The sequence below is a fragment of the Tamandua tetradactyla genome, chromosome 4, assembly GCF_023851605.1.
Source record: "Tamandua tetradactyla isolate mTamTet1 chromosome 4, mTamTet1.pri, whole genome shotgun sequence".
Classification (NCBI taxonomy): domain Eukaryota; kingdom Metazoa; phylum Chordata; class Mammalia; order Pilosa; family Myrmecophagidae; genus Tamandua; species Tamandua tetradactyla.
This window is the reverse complement of record NC_135330.1, coordinates 65,832-92,677: the sequence shown is the minus strand read 5'-3', so window position 1 is coordinate 92,677 and position 26,846 is coordinate 65,832. Positions and strand designations below refer to the sequence as shown.

Sequence of the window (26,846 nt, the reverse complement as noted above, 5' to 3'; positions counted from 1 at the left end):
AATAGACATTTACTCATCTGTATATAGAAAGAAAATTAGCATAACTTCTTTTTGATATTTATCTCTTTGCTCTTTCATCGAATTTCCTGATCCATTGGGCTAAGGCTTGGAATAATTTCTATTAAGAGTCTGCAGATAATAGGTAGTAAACTGTACTCAGTTACCATCTAGCCATTTATGTGATTCTGGGCAAATCACTTAGCCAACTTATATTTATTTTTCTGTAAAAAGGAAATAAAAGCTGTCCTATATACTTCCTGTGATGGTTAAGTTCATGGATCAAGTTGGCTAGGTTACTGTATCCAGTTGTTTGTCCAAATAAGCACTGGCCTGATTGTTACTGTGAAGATATTTCATAGGTTTAAGTTATAAGTAAGTTTATTGCTTCTATGGCTGATTGCATTGGACCACTTGCATCATGGAAGGGGCAGCGTTTTGTTCTAACTGGAATAGATTCAAATTCGGAATATGGGTTTGCTTTTCCCTTCATGTAGTTCTTCTGCCAAAAGTACCCTCCATGGGCTTACGGATCAAGGAAATCAAATCAACATATGGGATTAGGCGCATGCTCATGGAAATCACTAGTCTTAACCATGTTCCCCATCATCCTGAAGCAGGTGGATTGACAGAATAGTGGAATGGCCTTTTGAAGACTCAGTTATGGTGCCGACTGGGTGGCAGCATCTTGCAGGGCTGGGGCATTGTTCTCCAGGAGGCTGTATATACTGTAAATTAGAGTCCACTCTACGGTGCTGTTTCTCCCATAACCAGGATTCATGGACCAGGAATCAAGGGGTGGAAATAGGAGTGGTACTGCTCAATATTAATCCTAGTGATCTGCTTAGAAAAATTTTTGTTTGTCTCTGCGACTGTAAGCTGTGCTGATTTGTAAGTCTTTAGTTCCAAAAGGAGGAGTCCTTCCACCAGGAGACAAAACGATGGTTCCTTCGAACTGGAAGTTAAGATTGGCACCTCACCACTTTGGTTTTTCCTCATCTTTGAATCAGTAGCCAAAGAAGAGAATTACTGTACTGACTGGAGTGATTTTTCTTGATTTTTAAGGGGAAATGGGACTGCTAGTATACAAAGAAGAGTTTGCCTGGAATACAGAAAATCTCCTAGGGTGTTTCTTAGTACTACCATGCCCTGTGATTAAAGTCTGTGGAAAACTATAACCACCCAATAAAGGCAGGACTACTAATGGCCCAGAAACTTCAGGAATGAAGGTTTAGCTTATCTCAGCAGACAAAGAACCGTGACCAGCTGAGGGGTTGTTGAAGGCAAAGGGAATATGGAGTGGGTAGTGGGAGAAGGTAGTTATAAATACAAACTGCAATCATGTGACCAGTTACAGAAATGGAGGCTTTATAAATATTTTTTCTTGTTTTGTTTTATATATATAAAGCGCATATCTTTGTTTTCTTCCCTATCCTACCCCTTTATCACATGGCATAAGTTGTATTAACTTTTTATCTTAGTGTTTAATAACAGGTTATCAAATTTGAAAGTGACTTCGACCCCAGGGGCTCAACATCTTTTTCTGGGAAACATTAGTGCATTTCCTGTTCTATGCAGGACAATTGTGTATTGTTAGGCAAAAATGTGATCATTACTGCTTTATTTAGAGATTAAGTATGGTTTAAAGAGGTGTGTATGGATGCCAAGTTGACAAGGGGTAGACTGTGTTGATTAAGTTCTTACGTCACTTTGGCCAGATTTTGGTGTCCAGATGTTTAGTCAAGAAAGCAATAGCCTGATTATTACTGTGAGAATATTTCATAGATTTAAATTCATCAGTAAAATGATTGCATCTATGGCTGGTATCAACAGAAGAAATTGCCTTCAACAATGAGAGAAATCTTATCCAATCACCTGAAGGCCCTAAAAGGAAAAGTGATAAATTCAGCAATCGGAATGGAAAATTTCCATTTCTACTTTAGCCAGCCAGTTTCTTCCTGGGAATTCATCAAAAACCATCATTGAAATTCCCAGCTTGCAGCCTCCCCTACCCAATTTGGACTTGACCATTCCCATTGTTATATGAGCTAATTCCTATAATTCATAATAGTTACGTTCTAGATAGATAGATTATATGCGCTAATTCCTATAATTCATAATAGTTACATTCTAGATAGATAGATAATAGATTAGATTAGATAAGATAGATAGATCCTATTAGTTCTCTTTCCCTAGAGAGCCCTAATATATGTTTTGTGGATATGTGACAAAGTTCCTGAAAGTACTTTGAAAAGTTTCAGGAGCTATATACTTTTTTGTAAATTAATTAATTTTTTTTTTTTTTTTTTTTTTTTTTGGTAGTTTAACATCAGTAGACTGAAGTCAAGATGCTGGTTAGGCCATACTCCCTCCAAAATCTCTAGGGGAGGATCTGTTCCTTGCCTCTTCCAGCTTTTGGTGACTGCCAGCATTCCTTAGCTTATGGTTCCATCCCTCTGGTCTCTGTTCCTGTAATCATTTCCTTCTCCTCTATGTGTCTGTTCCAATCTCCCTCTGCCTCTGTCTCTTTTTTTTCTCTAATTTTTATTGTGGTAACATATACAGTAGAAAATTATTTTAACTGCGTACATGTACACAAGTCACTGGTATTAATTACATTCATAGTTTTTAGCTGCCAACACCTCCAACCTTACCAAAACTTTTTCATTACCCCCAAACAGAAACTCTGTGTTCAGATTCCCCATTTCTGGTACCTGGTAACCTGTAATCTACCTTCTCACTCTGAGTTTGCTTATTGTAGGTATTTCATATAAGGGAAACATATGACATTGTCCTTTTCTGTCTGTCTGGTTTCACACAGCCTGATGGTTTGAAGGTTCATCTTTATGTTGCATGAATTGGAACTTAATTCCTTTTTCCATTGTAGGGCTATCCCATGTTTTGTTCATCCATTCATCTGTTGATGGGCACTTAGGTTATTTTTCTTTTTGGCTATTGTGAATAATACTGTTATGAACATTTGTGTGCAAGTACTGTTTGAATCACTGTTTTCAATTCTTTTAAGTATATACTTAGGAATTGCTGAGTCATATGTGCTTCTGTGTTCAACTTTTGAGGAACTGCCAAACTATTTCCCACAGAGACTATACCATTTTACACTCTCACCAAGAATGAATGAGGGTTCCTATTTCCAATACTTGTTATTTTCTTTTTTTTTTAGTCATAGCCATCCTAGTGGGTATGAAATGATATCTTGTGATTTTGATTAGTATTTTCCCAATGGCTGATGATATTGAGCATCTTTTCATGTGCTTATTGTCATTTGTATATATGCTTTGGAGAAATGACTATTTAAGTCTTTTGCTCATTTTTAAGTTGAACTGTTTCTCTTTTTGTTGTCTATATATGTTTAAGATATTGTTTAATATCACAGTATTATTACTTTCTCTTTTTTGCTTCATATATATTTAACTGAAATCTGGGTTCTTATACAGTATTGGCTATGAAAATCTATTTCATTGGAGACTATAGAAACAAAAGTTTTTTAAAAAACAAAGTATACCATCATGATACAGTTCTCTTCAATTTTATATAGTTCCTTCTCATCTTGTCTGCATACATTTTTCCATCTTTTAATTGAGATATAATTCACATACCCTAAAATTCACCCTTTTAAAGTGTACAGTTCAGTGGCCTTTTAGTATAGTAACAATATTTTGCAACCATCACTATTATTTAATTCCAGAACTTTTTCATTACCCCAAAGAAACTTTGTGCTTATTTTCAGTCACTCCCCATTTCCTGCCCTTCCCCTTCTATACCTTTGGCAACTACTAATCCACTTTTTGGCCGTATGTATTTGTCTATTCTGGACATTTCGTATAAATGGTATCATACAGTATATGATCTTTTGTGTCTGGCTTCTTTCACTTAGCGTATTGTTTTCAAGCTTTGTGTGTGTTGTAGCATATACCAGTACTCCATTGCTTTTTTAGCAATTTCATTGTATTTATATAGTACATTTTGTTCATCCATTCTTTAGTTGTTGAACAGTTGGGTTGTTTTCGCTGTTGGGCCTTTATGAATAATGCTGTTCTGAGCATTTGTGTATAAATTTTTGCGTGACCATGTGTTTTCAGTTATTTGGGGTGTATGGCTAGGAGTGGAATTGCTGGGTTTAATTTTATCCTTATCTGAGGAGCTGCTAAACTTTTCCAAAGCAGCTGCATCATTTTATATTCCCGCCAGCAGTGTATGAAAATTGCAGTTTTTCTACGGCCTTGTCAATGCTTACTATTGGTTTTTCTGATTGTAGCTACCTAGTGAAAGAGAAGTGGTATCTTATTGTGGTTTTATTTATATTTGCCTAATGACTACTACATATATTTTGACTTCATTGTCACAGAATTCTAAACCCGTTGCCTGTTGCTTGTGTGGGAAAAAAAAAGAAATTTAACCTTTTCATATTGTCTGACTGTTTATAAGGTGTCTGTTTTCATATGTAAAATTTTATAGATGATGAAGTTGCCCATAATGAAAAGATTTGTAACAAGGTCAAATGTACAAATGGAAAAAGTACTTCTTTCCTGGATCTTTTACCCCTCATCTCTGTCTCTACCCTCTGCATCATATAGCTAGGTTTAGGGACTTTTTGGTTTATGTCCAGGATGACTCAAGTCTCCTTTGGCTACATTGTAGTTGTAGACCCAATAGGTCACAAGTTTATGATCTATGATTTCTCATAGCTTAGTCTTAGCTACCCTGTATTGTGACCTATTTTCCAATCATTTTTACCAATTTTCCAACTTTCTTTCATATTGGGATAAATATCTTGCAGATCTTTCCAGCTCACCCCCAGGGCCTTATGGTCAAGAAATGTATGTGTTTCGATCAGAGGAGCGATTCAAGTCCCCACCCATCCTTCCTCCTCACCTTCTCCAAGTTATTCTTAACAAGGACACTAATATTTCTGTGAGTACCCTGGTAGTATTCCTGGGGCATCTGTAGTATGGACTGGTTCAGTAATCCTAGAGATTGGAAGCAAAGGTGTGATCAGAATATAAATAATATACATATAAATACCATTTCAGCTTCCTTTCTCCAGGAATGAGATATGGCTTCTTCAGGTACTGATATCAAAATTGAGAGTTGTGGGCAGTGTGATGGTGGCTCAGTGGCAAAATTCTTGCCTGCAGTGCTGGAGACCTGGGTTCGATTCCTAGTGCCTGCCCATGCAAAAAAAAAAAAAAGAAAATCATAGTTGTTTCTTGGTCTTTCTAAAACCAGGACCAAAAAAAAGAAAAGAAAAAAAATAAAATCAGAACCAGAGCTCTGGATTGCTAGAGTCAATTTCTGGGGCTTCTGTTCCAACACAGTATAAGCCATGCTTATCATTTGGGAATATACCAAAGAAGTATAAATTCTTTTTCCTTTTGCATGAAATTGACATATCTGTTCAGTCTGTTTGTTTCCCACTAATATTTTTTGCCTCTTTACAAAAGTCTTCTGTTTGTGTTTTGAGCAAAATTTGTTTCTAGGTCTTTGAATGAAGATTAATAGGTCCTGTAGCATAGAGTTTCTGCCTTGGACTCACAATTTTCCTAATTTTCTATAATGAGAATGTAATAGTGATATAAATTGGGGTAGGTATGGATATATTATTTAAAAGGAAATTTGAAGTTTCTGAGAAATCCCAAGGAGCTCTGGGGAATAGTAAATTGTTTGATTGTATTCTATCATTTAACCCTGTTAAGTTATGTTTTTTCTCTCTTAGTGTGACCCAGCCTTGCTCCCTGAGCCCAACCATGTTATGCTGAACCATCTTTATGCATTGTCCATTAAGGTATGTGGTGGGCCTGGCTTTCCACAGAGCTTCGTGAAATGGGAAGATGAAGGTAACACATGTTCTCCAGTGGTTCCTACTATCCCACTTTGCCAAAGATGGCAGAAATGGTCAAATGATAGGAATAAGAACTTTTTTTCTAACTAGTGAGTTTATCATTTCAGCATCTGTGTATGTGGTCTAGCTAGCTAAGTTACCCTGTGATTATATGGACTTTTGAGTTCAAGGCGGTAGTATTTCATTCTTGAAGGTAAGAGGTTGAGGAACAGACTGGTTGCATTGTATCTATACAGAGAGCAAGTTTAGCTTCCAGTTCAAGGAATGCTTGTATATGATATTAATTACAAGCTTCTACTTTTAAAATATGGATGTAACCTACTTTGGGGTGCCTCAGACATATTTACCTAAGTGCTTGCATTTTCCTATACACTGGGTAAAGGAGAAATGTGACCAGATTTTCCCTGCTTCTCCAACTCTAGAGTCCTCCACTGGTTTCTCTGCTGCTTTAGAGTCTGGGTTGAAAATACCCATGGTGTTCTATTTTGTCATGTCTTTGTGGTTTGGCTGTTGGAATAAAGTTAAATCGCTCTGGTTACCAGACCAAACCATCATTACAGTCATCTGGGGAATTTTGTAAAACTGTAGATTCAGAGACTCTTCTACCTCCAGAGATTCTGAATAAATGTGTCTTTAAGGTAGGTCCAGTTATCTATTATCTTTGAACTGTTTGTATTTCTGTGCAGTCAGATTACAGAAGTCACTGATGCAGGTGACTTTACAGATTATATGATGTTTATAATATATATTATATATTATTGAATTTTAATTTTTATAGTAACCTTGTGAGGTAGATATTCTTTTCTTTTCTTTTTTTGGGGGGAGGGGGATAATGTACTACCCAGTACATTATCCAGGAATTGAACTTGGGTCTCCCTCATGGAAGGCCAGCATTCTGCCACTGGGTAGATATTATTTTTAACTGATTTTTTATAGATAAAGAAACTAAGGCTCAGAGAAAGTCAAATTGCCATTAAGTATTAGAGACAGGATCTGCTAATCTAATCCCATGTTCTTTCATATATATTATTGTGCCAGATCTTTCCAAGCATTTGGAGAAATGCTCTTCATTTCTACCAAAACCTTTTAGGATTTAAATTTATTACCTGCCTTGCTTCAGTCATATTAGGCTGTGATCATCATATTTTGGTCACAAGATATTCACTGAGGATCATTCATTATAGATAATACAATATGGAGGTAAGTAAAAGATTATATTGGGTCCTAAATGAGATTTGTTTGAGTTGTTTGGGATCTGATTGAATTTTTGCCTCCTGTAACTGCTCTTTGGTTATTGATTGATGCTACAGGCCCATTATATCCTCCTATGTATGCCACTGGCCTGTAGCACTAGCTTGGGAAATGGCACCTCTTACTCTCTTCATCTTGGTACTGACCAAGGCAACAGTCTTGATCATTGTGGTTCAGCTTAGCCTTGACCCTTTCCTGGTCTCTCAGATTGTTCAGGTTCTTTCAGTTTGAGCCATTGGATGGAGTGTCTTTCTTTGGAGTCCTTTTTGTTTTTCAGGGATATTAGTGGGCTTCCTGGGTCCCCTTGGGATTAGAGAGCATTTTTAGAGATCATCCCTGATATTAAATGGAAATTAGACCTGCTTTGGTGCATTTTGAAAATGGTTTTTCAAAATGATAAATTCCTGTTCTCTTTGCATGCAAGATTTCCTTCTAGAAATGGATGCCAGGATATTTTTTTCTTTTCTAGGTGGTTTTATTTTTAAGAGAGAAAGAGTTACTACTAGGCACATAGTAGGAGAGGAGATTGGCCTAGCAGCCCCAAATCTGTCTTCCTGAACTGCAGTAATTAGGATAGTTTTATTAGAGAAAAGGTAGGCAGGGTTTAGGATAATGATTACAGTGGCTCCAGATGATGTAATTAGGGGTGATTTGATTATTGAGCATGGACAGATTGATTACATGCTTAGTCACAGAATGTATGAAAGAAAATGGTGGAATGAGGTATAAGTGACTTGTAGGTTAAAGTCTAAGTTACTGTGCATGTCAGGTGGGCCTACTTAAGTTAAGTCATCAAGATAACTTTGGACTTGGGGTGGGTCTGTTCCAGGCGGACCCAACACCCTTCATTAACAAACATTAGGGGTTATCTTTAGTGATTACAAGACTCTAAAGTTGAAAAACTGGATAACTATGTGTAGGTGAAGGTTAGTCACAAGGTTTTTACAAACACTGGGGCAGAAGATAAAGGCTATACAACCATTATCAGGCAGCTGGATTACAGTTCAGAGATTGCAGGTATTTCCCTGTCCACTCCAATATGCCAGAAAGCAAAAAGGAATATTTATATAATGATTCAGTAATCAGAATCATCCCTTAAATCCTGATTTCTCAGTTATAGTTTCTCCCTCTGACTTGATAATTATCTCTTAATCTTGAGGGATATCTGGATGATGACTCACTAACTGTTTCAAGGCTGAAAAGGGGCATTGTTATTAAGGGGCAAATGGATGAAGCAATGAAACCAGTTGTTATTCTTGGAAAGTCCGGTAACTCTGGGTTTCAGAGCTTCTCTGGCACTGGAACAACCTGGAGGTTTCGAGTCTCTGAAAAACAGACTTAATAAGTAAAATTTTATAGAGCACAGTATGTCTTTTGGGGTTTCAAAGAACACTGTTGGTTGGGGTTTGCAGTAGTATTGTGGCACTTTGCAATATCTGGCTGAAGCTTACATAAGAGTAACTTCCAGAATAACCTCTCGACTTGATTTGAAATCTCTTAGCCATTGAAACTCTATTTCTTTTCCCTCTTTTGGTCAGTTCATCCATGATATCAGGGCCAGGCTCATCCCTGGAACTTATGTCTCATGCTACCAGGGCCAGTTAATGAGAGGGCCAGTTATGTTTCACGCTGCTAGGGCCAGACTTACTCCCTTGGAAATTATGTCCCACATTGGGGAGAAGCTAAGAGTTTGGCTTAGAGAGAGACCATATTTGAGCAACAGCAGAGATTTTCTGGAGACAACTCCTAGGCACTAATCATAATTAGGTTCAGTTTACTGTTACAAAAATAAATTTCCTTAGGACAAGCCTCAAAATTGAGGACTTGGCATGTTAAATTGGGAGCCTCTCTTGCTTAAAATGTCAGGAATTCCCCAGGTAGGGAAACATAATAGTTCTATTTTTCCCAGTCCCTCAAGGGACTTTGCAAATACTTCTTGTTTTCTGCCCAAATACTCTGAAATGCAGCATTGCATAACATTAACTTGTACAAAATATTAAGATTTTGTTTCTTACTCCAGGTTCTATATGAAATAAAGCTGTATTAGGTTGTTTAACTGACTAGACAGATTAAATTAGTGCAAATTTTGGACAAAATAAATATTTTTCTTTTTATCTCACACGAAAGTTAGAACTTCAAAATGTAGACATATTATTCTTTACCTTGTATATTGATTTACCTTAGTTTTAACCAGATCAGTTTCATCATATCATTAATTGGAATTTGATCATTTTGTTTTGTTTTGTTTTTAAACAGTTGCTCTATGGGCTTATACTGACTCTCAGAGCTGGAAAACTAATTTGAGTCTCAGGTGTTACACAGATATTTAAACTTCCAGGGAACTACTAGGTTATACAAATGGCAAAGCATTTCAGAATTTAAAAATAACAATCAAAGCTTACAATCTAAGCTCTGAGTTTTGTAAGCATTTTTAAATAAAGCTACTTTCAGAAATAAAAACATTAGACAGTTGTTTTATGTTTTCCATGGCAGAGGTTTTGTTTGGTTTCACTTTTACACATTTACCAGAGTTATATTAATTAACAGATAATATAACATCTTTGCTGATTTTATAACCAATATTAGAGTTTGAAGAGGGAAGAAAGTAATGTAAGAGATGAATATATTCTCAGCACTTATTAGGTGTCAGGGGATATGTCAGATTCTCCTATAATCATCATAGCCACGTCAGTGGTGGTGTTATCTTTTGTACTGATGAGAAAAAAGACTGAAATTACCCAAGGCCACAAATACGGTAACGATAGAGTCAAGAGTGGAATTCAAGCCTATTCAACTCCAAAACTAACTTCATTCTGTTGTACCAAACATTTTCTGCTAAAAGTGAGTGCTTGTCACATTTAGTCTGGGGTGGTAATTAATATTTCTGGATTTTGAGATGCTTTTTTATATATGTATAACCTGGTATTTAGAGAGAAGAAGAAAGCTGATCAGGTCTGGATTAAGAAATTCAGAACACAGGAGTAAGGAAGATATTCTCTATATTTTAGAACCTCATGTAGTTTTCTTTTTTAAAATATTTTTATTATAAACAATGAACAAATATACCGATATTCATGACATACAAACGTTATTGACATTTTTACAATCAGTGGCTCACAATATCATTACATAGTTGTTTATTCATCACCATGATCATATTTTTCAACATTTGCATCACTCCAGCAAAAGAAAAAGAAAAAAACTCACACGTCATAACCCTTATCACTCCCTTTCATTGACCACTAGTATTTTAATCTATTCAATTTATTTTAACTTTTGTTTCCCCTATTATTTATTTTTTAATCCATATTTTTTTTTACCCATCTATCCATACCATAGATAAAAGGAGCATCAGACACAAGGTTTTCACAACCACACAGTCACAATTGCAAAAGCTATATCATTATACAATCATCTTCAAGAAACATGCTACTGGAACACAGCTCTACAGTGTCAGGTACTTCTCTCCAGCCACTCCATAAACTAAAAAGGGAATCTCTATATAATGTGTAAGACTAACTGCCAGGTTAACCTCTTGACTCTGTTTGAAATCTCTCAGCCACTGACAGTTTATTTTGTCTCATTTTTCTCTTCCTCCTTTCAGTTGAGAAGGTTTTCTCAATCCTTTGATCCTGAGTCCCAGCTCATTCTAGGATTTCTGTCCCACGTTGCCAGGATGGTTGTTACAACCCTGGGAGTCATGCCCACTGTAGCGAGGGGGAGGGCAGTGAGTTTTCTTGCTGTGTTGGCTGAGAGAAAGGCCACATCTGAGCAACAAAAGAGGCTCTCTTGGGGGTGACTCTTAGGCCTAAATTTTAACTAGGCTCACCCTATCCTTTGTGGGGATAAGTTTCATAGGAACAAACCCCAAGATTGAGAGCCTGGCCTATTGATTTGGTTGTCTCCACTGCTTGCAAGAATATCAGGTATTCTCCAAATGGGGAAGTTGAATTTTTCCCCCTTTCTCCCCATTCCTCTAAGGGGACTTTGCAAATACTTCTTTTTTCACTGTTCAAATCACTCCAGAATTTATCGGGGTATCACACTAACTTGGACAAATCTACAAACTCTCATGCCCTATTCAAGGTTTCATGTACTTAGGGTGTTCAATTAAATGTCCATAGGGCGGGCCGCGGTGGCTCAGCGGGCAAGAGTGCTTGCCTGCCGTGCCGGAGGACCCCGGTTCGATTCCCGGCCCCAGCCCATGTAAAAAAACAAACAAACAAACAAAATATAATAAAAAACAAGAAAATGTTTAAAAATGTTTCCCTTTCTTCCTCCCTTCCTTCCTTCCATCCTTCCTTCCTTCTCTGTCTTTCCTTCCTTTCCTCCCTCTCTCTTTAAAAAAAAAAAAAAAAAAAAAAAAAAAAATGTCCATATAAGTTATATTAGGAAATGCACTAGTCAAAATATAAATTTTGTACCAAATAAACATTTCTTGCTTTAGTCTCACACAGAAATTGAAGTTTTAAAATATGAATGACCATCTATTTTCAACACTGCAATATTGACATTCCTTTGTTCTTCCTCATGCAAAAACATTTTTTAATTTGCGCATTTAGTCACTATCATTGTACACTCTAGGCATTCCTAAATTATACCACTCAGTCTTTATCATCTATCTTTCCTTCTGGTTTCATATGTGCCCTCAGCCATCCTCCCTCTACCATTCTTACATTCAGCTTCATTCAGTGTACTTACATTATTATGCTACAATCAGGTAGTAATGTGCTATCCATTTCTGAATTTTACAGTCAGTTCTGTTGTACAATCTGAACCCTGTCAGCTCCAATTACCCAATCTCTACCCTATTTCTGTCTCCTGATAACTGCTATTCTGAACTGAAATTCTCCAAATTCAAACATTAATGTTAGTTCATTATCCATTTCTGAATTTTACAGTCAGTTCTGTTGTACAATCTGAACCCTGTCAGCTCCAATTACCCAATCTCTACCCTATTTCTGTCTCCTGATAACTGCTATTCTGAACTGAAATTCTCCAAATTCAAACATTAATGTTAGTTCATATCAGTGAGACATACAGTATTTGTCCTTTTGTTTCTGGCTAGTTTCATTCAGCATAATGTCCTCAAGATCCATCCACGTTGTTACATGCTTCATGATTTTATTCTGTCTTACAGCAGCATAACATTGTATGTATACACCATAGCTTATTTAGCCACTCCTCTGTTGATTGACATTTGGGCTGTTTCCATCTCTTAGCGATTGTAAAAAATGCTGCTATAAACATTGGTGTGCAAATGTCCGTTTTTGTCCTTGCCTTCAGATCCTCTGAATATATTATACATATATACCTAGTAATGGGATTGCTGGATCACATGGCAGTTCTATACTTAGCTTCCTGAGGAACCACCAAACTGCCTTCCACAACATTTATACCATTTTACATTCCCACCAACAGTGAATAAGTGTGCCTCTTTCTCCACATCCTCTCCAGTACTTAATGTTTTTTGTATTTTTTTTGAAAATAGCCATTCTGCTGGGTATGAGGTGATATCTCTTTGGGGTTTTGATTTGCATTTCTGTAATAGTTAGGAAAGTTGAGCATCTTTTCATGTGCCTTTTGGCCGTTTGTATTTCCTCTTCTGAGAAGTGTCTGTTCATGTCTTTTGCCCATTTTTTAATTTGGTTGTTTGTGTTTTTGTTGTTAAGTTGAAGATTCTCTTTATATATTCTGGATTCTAGATCCTTATCTAATACGTCATTTCCAAATATCGTGTCCTATTGTGTAGGCTGCCTTTTTACTTTCTTGATTAAGTTCTTTGATGCACAGAAGTGTTTAATTTCGAGGAGTTCCCATTTATCTTTCTTTCTTCAATTCTCTTGCTTTGGGTGTAAGATCTAGGAAACTGCCTCCTATAACAAGTTTTATAGGTATTTCCCTACATTTTCTTCTAAAATTTTATGGTCCTAGCTCTAATGTTTAGGTCTTTGATCCCTTTTGAGTTGATTTTTGTTTAAGGTGTGAGATATGGATCCTCTTTCATTCTTTTGCATGTGGATACCCAGTTCTCCAAGCACCATTTATAGAAGAGACTGTTCTGTCAGGTGAATTGGCTTGACTGCCTTATCAAAGATCAATTGTCCATAACTGAGAGGGTCTATATCTGACTAATCTATTTGATTCCGTTGGTTAATATATCTATCTTTATGCCAGAACCATGCTGTTTTGACCACTGTAGCTTCATAATATGCCTTAAAGTCAGGTAGTGTGAGATCTCCAATTTCATTTATCTCTGGCATGGCAGTGAGAATTCTGCCACTGAGCCACCATTGCACCGCCTCTCCCATAAATTTTAATATGTTGTGTTTTCATTTTCATCTGCCTCGAGATATTTACCGATTTCTCTTGTAATTTCTTCCTTGACCCACTGGTTGTTTAAAAGTATGTTGTTGAGCCTTCATATATTTGTGAATTTTCTGACCCTCTGCCTGTTATTGATTTCCAGCTTCATCCCTTTATGATCCAAGAAAGTGTTTTATATGATTTCAGTCTTTTTAAATGCAGTGAGACTTGCTTTGTGAACCAGCATATGGTCCATCCTTGAGAATGATCCATGAGCACTTTGAGAAAAAGGTATATCCTGCTGTTGTGGGGTGTAATGTTCTATAAATGTCCGTTAAGTCTAGATTGTTTATTGTATTATTCAAATTCTCTGTTTCTTTATTGATCCTCTGTCTAAATGTTCTATCCATTGATGAGAGTGGGGAATTAAAGTCTCCAACTATTATGGTAGATTTGTCCATTTCTTTTTTCAGTGTTTGCCTCATGTATTTTGGAGCACTCTGGTTTGGTTATAAATATTTATGATAAGTCTTCTTGTTGAATTGTTCCTTTTATTAATACATAGTATCCTTCTTTGTCTCTTTTGTTTTAAGCTTGAAGTCTAATTTGTTGGATATTAGTATAGCTACTCCTGCTCTTTTCTGATTGTTGTTTGCATGAAATATCTTGTTCCAACGTTTCACTTTGAAGCTATGTTTGTCGTTGGGTCTAAAATGTATCTCCTGTAGACAATATATAGATGGGTCCTGTTTTTTAATCCATTCTACCAGTCTATATCTCTTGATTGGGGAGTTTAATCCATTACCATTAGTGTTATTACTGTAAGGGCTGTACTTTCTTCTACCATTTTGCCTTTTGGATTTTATATGTCATATCTATTTGTTTTCTCTTTTTACCTTTACTGATAGTCTTCATTTATACACTCTTCTCCACACTTCTCTCTCCTGTCTTTTCCTATCTATCTCTAGTGCTCCCATCAGTATTTCTTGCAGAACCAGTTGCATGGTCACAAATTCTCTCAGTGATTTTTTTTGTCTAAAAATGTTTTTATTTCCCCCTCATTCTTTTTTTTTTTTTTTTTTTTTTACATGGGCAGGTACCAGGAATCGAACCCGGGCCCTCTGGCATGGCAGGCAAGACCCACCTCATTCTTGAAGGACAGTTTTGTTGGATATAGAATTCTTGGTTGATGTCGGGAATTCCCCGGAGAACAGGGGAGAAGAAGGGGCACCACACAGGATTAAGAAATGACAGACACAGGAAGATAGTTAAGTGGGGCCAGGGTACTCAAGCTCATCAAGCTCAAGAATGCCGAATATACTGACGTCCACATATTTATTGTGCTCTTACACAGGAACTGCTTTAAGGAGTGTAATCAAAGCAAGATTTTTTTTGAATATCTGTCATGCCAGCAGAGCTACAGAGTTTGGTTCCCAGTTGCTCTGGAACTGTATATTTCTTATCAGAATGTTCTCTTTTCAGGTCTCTTCGGAATCTTGAGTCGACATCCTTGAGAACATTGGCTTCTGTAGCTTGCTCTGTCATCAGAGCATGGCATGCTTATGCCCCATGTCCTTGCTGTCAGTCAACCACTCGAGCCCTCAGAGGACCGTCTCCAACAGGTTGACAGTTTCTTCTCTTTTAGAATCTTAAATATATCATATCTGCCTTCTCGCCTCCATGGTTTCTGCTGAGAAATCCACCCATAGGATAATTAGACTTCCCTTGAATGTGATAGATTGCTTTTCTCTTGCTGCTTTCAAAATTCCCTTTCTCTTTGACGTCTGTCGTTCTGATTAGGAAATGTCTTGGGGTATGTCTATTTGGATCTGTTCTGTTTGGTGTGTGCTGCACTTCTTGGATCTGTAATTTTAAGTTATTCATAAGAGTTGGGAAATTTTCAGTGACTATTTCCTCCGTTAGTCTTTCTCCTCCTTTTCCCTTCTTTTCTCCTTCTGGGACACCCGTAACACATATATTCATGCACTTAATGTTGTCATTCATTTCCTGAGTCCCTGCTTATATTTTTCCATTCTTTTCCCTATATTTTCTTTAGCTTGTCAGATTTCAGATGTCCTGTCCTACTGTTCATTAATCCTTTCTTCTGCCTCTTGAAATCTAACATTGTTGGTTTCCATTGTTTTTTTCATTGCTTCTATTGTGCCTTTCATTCCCATAAGTCCTGTGATTTGTTTTTTCAGACTTTTGATTTCTTCTTTTTGTTCGCCCATTGCCTTCTTTATATCCTCCCTCAACTCATTGATTTGATTTTTGATGAGATTTTCTATGTCTGTTCGAACATCCTGAATTAGTTGTTTCAACTCCTTTATTTCATTTGAAGTGTTGGTTTGTTCCTTTGACTGGGCCGTATCTTCAGCTTTCCTAGTATGAGTCGTTATTTTTTGCTGGCATCTCGGTATTTAATTTCCTTACTTAGTGTGTTCTGGGGATTGTTTTCACTCTTTCACCTAGAATTTTCTTGCTGGATGGCTTTATTCTCTATGTATTCTTTGACATTCAGTTCAGCTTATTTTACACCTCTATATATGTTTCGTTTAATGGATCAGAGTTTTTCAGTTCTTGTTTTCTTGTTTCTTGCCCCACCTATATGGAACTTTTTTTTTTTCCTTAGGAGGATCTACTTCAGACCCCAATCAGATTTTCCCAGACCAGACTGGCCTCCTCTCAGGAGGAAAGAGTCATTTGCATCAGTTTTCCCTAAGGGTGAGATCCATCAGGTTGAAAGACTTTCCTATGAAGCCTCTGGACTCTGTGTTTTTCTTATCCTGCCCGGTATGTGGCACGTGTCTGCCTGCAGGTCCCACTAGCATAAGGTGATGTGGTACCTTTAACTTCAGCAGACTCTCCCTGCTGGGGTGTGGTTGAGATAGAGGAGAGGTTGTAGGCTGGTTTTATTGCTTCAGTTTTCCAGTCCTAGGGTCTAAATTCCTTGAAAGAGGGATTCCACCTGACCGGCCTCTTTGTCTCTCAGACTAGCCTAATTCTGCCCTAACCTGGGACATTTGGAGGCTGAGAAGTCTTGCAGTTCTATCCAATGAGCAGTTAAGTAGTAGAAACAGAGCAAAAAAAAAATCCTTTCAGAGCAGGACTCCCATTCCTCGTGTTTGTTAATCAAGAGTACGTTGCTCTATATATCTCCAGGTTCTTTGTACCCCCCATTTTTTTTTTTTTTAGGTTTCAGCCTTTTTCAAGTATTTTGTGCTGTTTGATCCAAAAACCTCTGTTGTTGTTTTTTTTCCATCAACCCTGCCTCTTCTGCACCAGGTCGGAAACTCCTAGTACCTTTAGCTCTTATCCAAGGTTTATCTGAGTTGGGGGCCTATTTTCAGTAGTCAGAGTTTGTTAATAAATTCCATAATTGGAGCTTGGTTGAGCTCAGCCCTGGTGCTTGTAAAGCCTGTTTCCTTTCCCCTCCAGGAACTAGTCTGTGGCCTCCACAGCTTGGGGGATTCACAGTTCTGGGTGGGGTCTCAGCTGGTCCAGCTCTCCAGACTGGTGCACACTGATGTGGCCCCAGTAGTTGTTCTCTCCTATTCCTGGCTATTTTCTAGCTGCTCTGGAAGACAGACTAAATTCCACACCTCACTAAGCCACCATCTTGAAACCCTCCTGTGGTAGTTCGATTCAGTTGTCAACTTGGCCAGGTGAAGCCACATAGTTCTGTTGCTGTGGCCATGAGCCAATGGTACATGAGCCTCATCTGTTGCTGATTACATGTGCAGTTGGCTAGGAGGCATGCCTGCTGCAGTGCATGATGTTTGACTTAATTGGCTGGTGCTTAAATGAGAGAGCGCAACATAGCACAGCCCGAGCAGCTCAGCATACCTCATCTCAGCACTTGCAGCTCAGCCCAGGCCTTTGGAGATGTAGAAAGAAATCACCCCAGGGAAAGTTGTTGGAATCCAGAGGCCTGGAGAGAAGGCCAGCAGAGATCACCCTGTACCTTCCCATGTAAGAAAGAACCTCAGTTAAAAGTTAGCTGCCTTTCCTCTGAAGAACTAACAAAATAAATCCCCTTTTATTAAAAGCCAATCTGTCTCTGGTGTGTTGCATTCCAGCAGCTAGCAAACTAGAACACCTCCTATGTACTTTCTGAGACCAAAGGAAGAAAAGTTTATTTTGTCCAGAAACTAAATTATCTGTAGCACATAATCTAACTCCACCTGTCTGGATGGCTCATTTAAACAATTGAAACACAGGGAGCCCAGAATAAGAATGAGGTTCTTTAATCCTCTATAGCTTAATGTAATTTCTGGCTACATTATATTAAGCAGATAATCCTAAAGTATTGGCAAAGCCCCTTGAGGGATGGGAGAAAAAATATGAAACTATTAAACTTTTTCCCCACGGAAACCCCTGATACTGAGTCAAACATTAGAGATACCCAAATCAATGGGCTAAGCCCTTAATCTTCAGGCTTGCTCTTGTGAAGCTTATGTCTGTAGCAGAGAAGCTTAGCCTGCCTATAGGCATGCCTAAGAGTTACTTCTGGAGGACCTCTTTTGTTGCTCTGATGTGGCCTCATTCTCTCTAAGCCCAACTCTGCAAGTCAGATCATTGTCCAATCCCCTACGTGGGACATGACATCCAGGGGTGAAAGTTTCCCTGGCAGCGTGGGAGATGACACCCAGGAATGACCCTGGCCCTGCTACCATGGGATCAACAATGCCATCCTGACCTAAAGAAGTATGACAAATAAGGTATCAGTGGCTGAGAGAGTTCATATAGATTTGAGAGGCTAGTCTGGAGGTCATTCTTATGCAACCTTCAGTTAGACATTGCTAAGTGACATTGCCTCCAATGTCATAACTTATCTCCAGTATCATAACTTGCCTCAATATCATAACTTGCCAAACCTCAACCAAAACCATTTCAGCCAATCGTAAAAAACACTTAGGGCAATCTGTAAGATTAGATTCTACAAAGGTTTCATGCACTAGGGTAACTTTTCAGCAATCTTTAACCTCCAGATAGGACCCTGGACAAGGTAAGTCCTGAAACCTAGAGGGGCCAGGCTTCTCCAGAACATCAGCTAGTTCCATCTCCCTACCCCATATTATTGACAGTGGAAAAATTTAGAATGAACATAACCCAGATACCCCTAAAGAGTGGGAGAAAGATCAAAGGTGATGGTGTAATCATACAGAGAAGGTAAGATTTAACAAAATGAGTATGATTATGGAATCATTATTTTGATATTTCTTTTAGTCTCCAGTATCTTAGAGCAGCAAGAAGTAAAAATGTAAAATTGTGGAATTGTAAACCATCCAAACACTGAAATCTGTTCTACAAGTAATTGTCGTGATGTACTTTGAATGAAATGTATCGTTTTTTTGTGTATATGTTATTTTTTCACAAAAAAAGTCAATTGTGATGATAAAAAAAAATATTTATTCCTTTTAGCCTCCAGTGTTCTTGAGCAGCTAGAAGGAAAAATCTGAGATGATGGTATGGTAGCCGTGACAAATTCTGGGATCTGTCCTGCAATTGCTTGTTGAGTGCTTTGAAAACTATTGCTTTTTTTTTCTTTGCTTTGTATATGTTATATTATACAGTTAAAAAAAAAGTTAAAAAATAAATACCATCGAGTAAGTGAGCTTAAAAAAAAAAAGTAAGTAGCTGTGAAGGAATGATGTCTGAGAAAAGGTGGCTAATGTTTGAACTTATGAATTAGTGGATTGTGTTTCTTTCCCTTGCAGGACAGTGTGATGGTCCTTAGTGCAACTCATCGCTACAAGAAGAAGTATGTCACTACTCTGCTGTATAAGCCCATCTGATGGGATCCCTTCCTGTTCCCCAGGATTCAGGGGAAACACCTCCTTTCTGGACTGAATCAGTCTTATCTGAGACTAAAAGGCTGATTTGCTTTGAGGCTAAGTGTGTTTCAGAGCCTCTTAGTAGGATGTTCTGCTTTTGCATTTGATTGCAGATGAAGGCTTTAAGAGTTCATGGAATTTATTTTAAGAAATGCATATGTGAGAATAAGGTTATTGGAAGGTTCCTAGCTCCAACTAGATGGATTCTCTCTGCCAGTGGGTATGCGCACCAAGACCTGGTCAAAACACTTAACTACCGGAAGAACCAGACAGTGTGGAAACTATTTTCCTAAAACTTAATGAAAGTCCAACTCTCAGGATCCTTCCTGGATGGAGATTCTGTGCTTGCTTCCTTGGTTCTCGAGGGAATGGACTCGTGGCAGACTACTGCCGTACTCACAGTTGCCTCATTGCAGGGGTAGTTTTTCTTGCATGGGTTCTCTGTATTCCCAGGGCATGTGGCACAATCTGTATTTTATATATCATATGACCCACAAAGAACGGTTTTCCCTCTCATTTGTGCTCTGATAGACCCCTTCAGGGCTCATATCTGATCTTTTCTAACACAAAACTCATTGGGTAAGTGACCCCTTTGTAGTCTTCTCAGAGACTGGGGCTGCCAGAAGGTCTCCTTTTTAACCCAGGAGGAGCCCAGGCCAATTTAGTATTGCTTGTTTTAACTTCTACTAAAAAAAAAACAACTAAGGCTTTGTATTACAGGAAAGACAGAATGCAAGAGATCGACTTTCTTGTATTATCCGGTGCCGCAGCTTACTGTGTAGATATTCCTGTTGGTTTTCTCATGGGCCCTAGCCCCACTTCCGTCTTTTCTTTCTCAGAGCAGACAGCTCTGAAGTAAAGTGGGAATGGAACCAGGGGAAACTTTCATGTCTTTCATCCTTGGAAGATTTTTATGTGCCTACATTTCTTTAATTAAAAAATGCCTTTTCCTTGGTCTTAAGAAACTATACAGGAAAACTTCAGGCTCTTGATAAATGGTTTCTAAGACTTTCTTCTTTAGTGTAACCTTCTGCAGTGTTACATGAGTGTGGCAGACGTTGTGCACGTCAGTATATTAAGTACTGCTCTAGGTACAGGGTCATTCAGTTCATTTGATACACTCAGAGGGTCACACAGCTTAAAGACTGACTAGGCCAAAGAGCAAGAAAATAACCCTGGTGTTCCCAGCCATGAAAAGTACCACTCTGACAGTATGATTTTGTTTTTCTGCCTCCTTTTAAAAGTATTTGATAATGAAGTGGGGTCAATTATTTCCATTTATGGGCTGAAAAGTAGCTATTCAGTTCACTTCTGGGGTTCACATGCAAAACATTTTTTCCAAGCATATGTGACTCTTCCATTTTACAGATAAATGCAAGTCAGAAACATTCAACACTGAAGGAAACAACACTGTTGATGATTGAGAGACTCCCCGACTGCTAAGATGAGTCCAGCCACACTGAAAGGGCAGCCACAGGTCAGTTTAGCTACCTCCTGTCTTTCCCATGCAAAGCTGGCAACAATACAGTTGCCTTTGGGGGTAGTAGACCTCTTGTATTCCAGGTGTGAGGCAGTAAGGTGTGGGGTTGTTGTTTTCTTGGGAATGCAGTATTAAGTGCTTTGGTGGCTTATTGCTGAGAGTAAATACTGCTTTAGCCACCCTAAGCTTTCTTCTGTAGCAAAAGACTTTTGTGGAGAAACTTTTATGCTCCCTACCCTGTTTTAAATGGTGTGCTATTTTAAAAATCTAGATAGACTCTTATTATAACCAACTATCAGATAATACACATAGTCTTTCAGTTGTACCAGAATTTTGTTTTTATCCAATATCCATTAAGTAAGTGGGCCATTTACGAAGACTCAGATCTTTGTTGTTATATGGAAGATTTTGTTGTGCTCATTTCTTTGCAAATGGATTGAAATGTAATTGTCTGTGTGTTCATGTATTAAAATTTTTACTCCATACAGGTATATCAGTAGAGTGGGGCAGAGATCCCTTCAATTTCTCTCAGGCCAGAGGCTTCTGTGAAGAGGCTCTGGCTCCAGTGACAGTAGGTTTTGGTGCTGGTGGCCTTCAGACCCTTCTAATCTGGAAATGTGCAGAGTGTGTTTCCCAAGGTCTGAGGTCATCTCTCAGCCAGTTGTGAGAGGAGAGCCTACCAGCTGTTATGGAAGGGGATGGGTAAGAGGAATATTCGGGTGGTCATTCTGTACTGTTGCTTTTCTGTATGGTTTCTATAGCTCATCCTCTTGAGAAGCTCTGTCACCCTCTTGGTCTGTCCCCTCTGAAAACTTTTCACTCATCCTTTAATATGGGTGTGTTAAGGTAATAGTTTGGGTTTTTTGTTTTGTTTTGCATGGTTCCTGCAGAAGAGAGTGTGGTAGATTTTGAAAATGAGAAAAGGCAACTCAGTTTTTGTTTTTGTTTTTTTTTTTTTATCTGTAGGGTTTTCACATAGTCAGAGATAGCAGAGTAAGAAAATAGGCCTTCAGGCTGACCCTGAAAGAACTACAACTTCGTTTTGGGATTGTGGGAAAAAGAAAGAAGAGTGACTGAGCTGGGGAGTGATATTAGAAAAATAAAGGCTTAAGTAAATCAAAACTGAAAATATCCTTTTCTTGAAAAATTAAATCAGACATAGCATGATCTTTTACAAAGTTTAGCACTACATAAAACATCTTCCCTTTGTTTCTTGTTCCTGCTCTCAATCTTTTCTTCTGTATTCTGCGTTAATTTCATTTATCAGGTGGACTTTACCAGGGTCTCAAGTCAAACATTACCTAGAATAAAAGGCTCAATATATTGCTTGTGCAAAGAACTTCCAGATTTTGCTTGACTATTAGTTTTCTTTAAGCTTAGAATTAAATGGGATTTAACCTCTGTAGGCAAAACCCCTCAAGGAAACATCTGTAGCCTCAATAGTTTTGGCTTAAATTCAAGAGAAGTTTCTGGGAGGATCCTAGAAACCTTGGCCCACTTAATTTCCCTCCAATTATTTCTAGTTTCTTGTAGTTCCAGTAGATCCTAGATAAAACCACTGGAAAGTTTTAGTACTCCATGTATGTTGCTAAAATGAAGTTAAATTTAGAAAGAAGTGGTTCTTCCGGAATGCTTTATATTTATCCTGTGTATAAATGAAGGACATATTAATGATAGGATTCCCTACTTTTAATTGGGGAAACAGGGCTTTTTAAATTTTGACCTCAACTAAAAATGATATGCAATAGTCTGTTTTTGTGTGTATTTGAAGTATATTCTATTCTGAGAGATTTCTGAATCCCACACGTTCCAGTGATTTGGGGCATGGGTTTAAAAACTAATAGGCAGTTTCTGCCTTCATTTTTCTGACTTATCCTTAAAATTCTTGTTGTCTTCTTCCAGTTACTACTGATTCTAGTTACCCACAGGATAGAGGATTTGGGAAGGTGAAGGATTAAGGTCTTTGGAAAGTCTGTAGATCTCCGTATCTGTCTATTTTTAGTCACTTATCACGTGGGAGGTAAAAGGGCTATGATTTCTGCAGTGAGTATAGAGCTTTGGGAATAAAAAGGATGTCTGTTTTTTAAATTATAAGAAGGAAGGAGGACAGAGAAAGAAAAAGGAAAGAACTCAGACAGGAAGGCTCAAGGCAGGGAGGAAGGAAGGAAAACTCAAGAAAAACTTAAGCAACCCAGGTCTTAACAGTATATTCCCTTTAGGGTTGTAATTTGGGTTTGTTTTGATTTGGTTTTCTCAGTTGTGTTTTGAAGTAAATAAGTTTTGGTAAAAAATAATATTAACTCCAGCGTTAGTTGATACTTCAGTTAAATGTGTGTGGCACAGTACTTTGCACTAAAATTGGTGCAAAATGCTGAAACCTCTGTTGTGTCTAAGTTAAATGGCCAAGGGATACCTACTTTAACTATTAAGTATTGATCATCTTCCTGCTTTTCTCTTCTACAAGACACTTACACTACCCAGTTTGTGGTTTTAGGACAGCCAAAGCTCACTGACATTGATTATTCCTAATCTCTGCACTGGCTGGACCACATGTGTGAAATTTGTTTGAAGTTTGATAAGTTGAAGGATGTTGGTTGATGTTACACTGAAAACATTTTGAATGAATGCAGCTCTGTGTCATAAGAGGGTATAAGACTGTAATTTCAAGGAGAATAAATGTGTGCGAGTCCTTTAAATGGTGCTTTTTGCTGCTTTTCAATATTTCACAAGGGGGTGGCATACAAGTGTCGATTTTAAAGCTTTTACCCAAATATAATCTGTTACTTGACTCTGATACACCTGAAAATTATGTAACATTCAGAAATGTGGGCTTTTTCCATAAAGCTATTTAATAAAAGTATTATACAGCAATAATAATTGAGTTTTGATTACTGATTTTATATTTTAATCTATCTGTCTTGACACTTGCAGGAAGGACCTAAAGAATGTAGTTTCCCAGAGAGACAGACCCATTTAAATAAAGGGCGAAGTACAGATGTAAGGGACAAAGTGGTGCCATTTCTCCATCTGCCACTTTTCCTCTTTTTTTTCCCCCCAGTTTATGCCAATGTTAGACAGGAATGCAGACCTATCCAATGGTTTGATTTTCAGCATTTTCTATGAACTGCTTGCACACTTTTCTATCATTCTGTACAGGATTAGCATAGATCCTAGCCCAATGGTTCTCTTCCCTGCCTGCACAAGACAAGACAGTGACAATATAGGAGCAACTAGAGGGTAGGGGGTGCTGATGAGAGGGGTGGAGATGCACAGAAGAAAGGGTAATGGAAACCTGCGATAAAGAAATGGATGAAAACATTTATCCTCAAACCTCATTAGAGGTCAAGAGACTACCTGCAGACTAGAAGTAGAGGGTGGTAGATGTGAAATGAACTCAGGCTCTGGCAGAGTAGTCTCTTAACATGTTATCCTGGTCATTGAAATAAAATGGTACCGAAATTCCACCAAGACCCAAACTCACATTGGCATGTGGTTTCTAAAGCATTTTTCCCTGACCCACTTGGCTTGGGGTGTCCTAACTGGTTCCCTTCCAACCCCTACCCTGGTCCCCTGGCATCCACAATTACCCATGATGCCAGAGGTTCGGGAACATCATATGAATTGCCCTTCCCACCCTTCTGACCTCTGGTCACTTCCATCTAAGAGCACGCATGCAGGTAAAATACCACCTCCCTCTCCTAACCCTTCCCTGGCTCCAGGGCACTTCCATTAACGGAAGATGAACTGCTTTATGATCTATCAGTAGGTATTCTTCAGATAGTTAATCTCTGAAGGAGACTCATAACTGAGAGTTTTCTCCTTTCGCTGACTTCCTGTCAGAGGTCAGAAGGCCCAAGTTCCATCTGCTGTGTGATGTTTCAGAACCCCAAGTAAGGTCTAAAAGACTTCTCTCTTCTACTCCGGAACTAATTTCCCCTCACTACAGTTTTCAGTGCCCTCTGCCTAGTGATCTTCAGGTAAGGGTATTGAGTGCTGGAAAGAACCATGAAGATTAATGCAGATCTGATACCTGGATTTGGTGGTAGGAGTGGGATGGGAATCTGATTCCAGGCCAGACTCATACTCAAAACTGTGACCTACAATTTTGATGTAGTTTTTATTTTCCAGGATCTTTGTCATTGGTTACAATATATCTACATTACAGTTAAAAGTTAGAGATTGGGATTAAGGGGTGGGAAGGGTGTTAGATATAACAAGAGCTCAGAAAATATTTCTGGTGGCAGGGCATCGGAAACATGTTAACCTAAAGACAGTGTTTCCTTTTCTCCACCAATTAGCATAGCTGAGTCCTGAAAGTTGTCTGGGAGAGTAATCTTTAAGTATTTGGGGAGGAAATAAAGGAATTTGACAACCCAGGGGTCTACCACCAGAACAAGAGCCAGTCTGACCTCAGACAGAATTCTGAGGGTAGCACCTTATTTTTGGGTGCAGCACAGAACTGGGAGCACAAGGTCTGGAGAAATCTAGGTTCAGAAAAGAAGGTAGAATTGTCGAAGGAGCCATTTTGTTTCCTGGGGCCATTTTGCTTATTCTGGGTATGGGCTGAGGATTGAGTTTTGCCCAGGAACAGCGTGTTTGTTGGAGTAAAGTGAAACCAAGGAACCTCTAGGGGGTTGCATAGGGTTAGCAGGATGAATTCTAAACTTCAGGGCTTTTAAATGCACAGCTGGTTTTCCCCAAAGGACGCAATTGAGGTCTGGACTGTGGGAAGCTCCAGAGCTACTACAAAGGCATGTATAAAGGGAGTAAAATCTCCCAAAGTCTGTGTTGACTTGGCCAGGTTGATAAAGGCCAACTAGAGTAAGGGGTTTAACTTGAGCATATGGTAGTTGAAGTGTTATAAGTAGGAATGCTAAAGAGATAAACTAAAAGTTTATGAAAGACTAAAAAGTTTCTAAATAATTGCATCCCAGAACAAAACTCAAGAAAATCTATAGGAATATAAAGATATCCTGCAGTCCACAAGGTAAACAGTCACAGTGCTTGACATCCAATCACAAATTAGCAGGAGCCTTCCGCTTCTGGCCGACATGGAGTATCAGGAGTGGATTTACCCTCCTACCCCAAATAACTAAAAATCCAACAAAATATATGAAACAATGTTTTTCAGGCATTAACTATCGGCAGTGAAGGACAATGATCCCTGAAACATGGGAAACAAACAAGGTAAGCCCCCAAATTATCCCAGCTTACTACCTTGAGAAAGTTTCTGGGTCATAGCTAGAAAACCTAGTTTTCTGCCTGATAAACTGCCTGAATGAGGACATGGAGTTGAGAGTTTAGGGAGACCAAAGCTGCTAGAATGTGCCGGGCATAGTACGAAAGAGGTGAAATTGAAATCTGCAAAGAGTCATTCAACAAAGTATTTACCAATGCATGTGTTCTAGTTTGCTAGCTGCCGGAATGCAACACACCAGAGACGGATTGGCTTTTAATAAAAGGGGATTTATTTTGTTGGTTCTTCAGAGGAAAGGCAGCTAACTTTCCACTGAGGTTCTTTCTTACGTGGAAGGCACAGGATGGTCTCTGCTGGTCTTCTCTCCAGGCCCCTGGGTTCCAACAACTTTCCCTGGGGTAACTTCTTTCTTCATCTCCAAAGGTTGCTGGGCTGAGCTGCAAGTGCTGAGATGAGGAATGCCAAGCTGCTAGGCTGTGCTACATTGCGTTCTCTCATTTAAGCACCAGCCAATTAAGTCAACTGTCACTCATTGCAGCAGACATGCCTCTTAGCTGACTGCAGATGTAATTAGCAACAGATGAGGTTCACATACCATTGGCTTATGTCCGCAGCAACAAGACTAGGTATGCTCACCTGGCCAAGTTGACAACTGAATCTAACTGTCACAACATGTGAAAAAGGAAACTTTCTGAGGCTGAGGAAAGATCCACCAGAAAGCATTTGAAGGAACAGAACCTAGAGATCACACAGGGTTAGAAATAGTGGCTGTTCGTATCAACCTGTAACCCTCGTAATTAACAAGAAAGACTATGTAGAATATTCAGAAAAGCCTTGCATTAGTAGTAGGGTATAGTTATACCAAGTATACCAAGAACACTTACGGTAGGCTGAATTATAACTCTGCGAAGATGTCTG

The 26,846-nt window shown here is 38.5% G+C and overlaps 1 protein-coding gene across 4 annotated transcripts in view; it reads left to right on the top strand.

Annotated features, from left to right (window-relative positions):
• Positions 1–23,623, top strand: part of PRKAB2 (protein kinase AMP-activated non-catalytic subunit beta 2) — a 30,002-nt gene extending 6,379 nt beyond the window's left edge. The window contains exons 5-8 of one of the 4 annotated variants that reach the window (XR_013173894.1): positions 4,796–4,929; positions 5,732–5,800; positions 14,897–15,036; positions 19,135–20,201. Coding sequence is in view for 2 of the 4 variants with exons in the window: in XM_077155887.1 (XP_077012002.1) it covers positions 4,796–4,929; positions 5,732–5,800; positions 19,135–19,212 (281 nt within the window). In the remaining 2 variants the exon portion in view is untranslated. The other 3 variants (XR_013173895.1, XM_077155888.1, XM_077155887.1) reach the window with 3 other exon arrangements.
• The last annotated feature ends 3,223 nt before the right edge of the window (positions 23,624–26,846 follow it).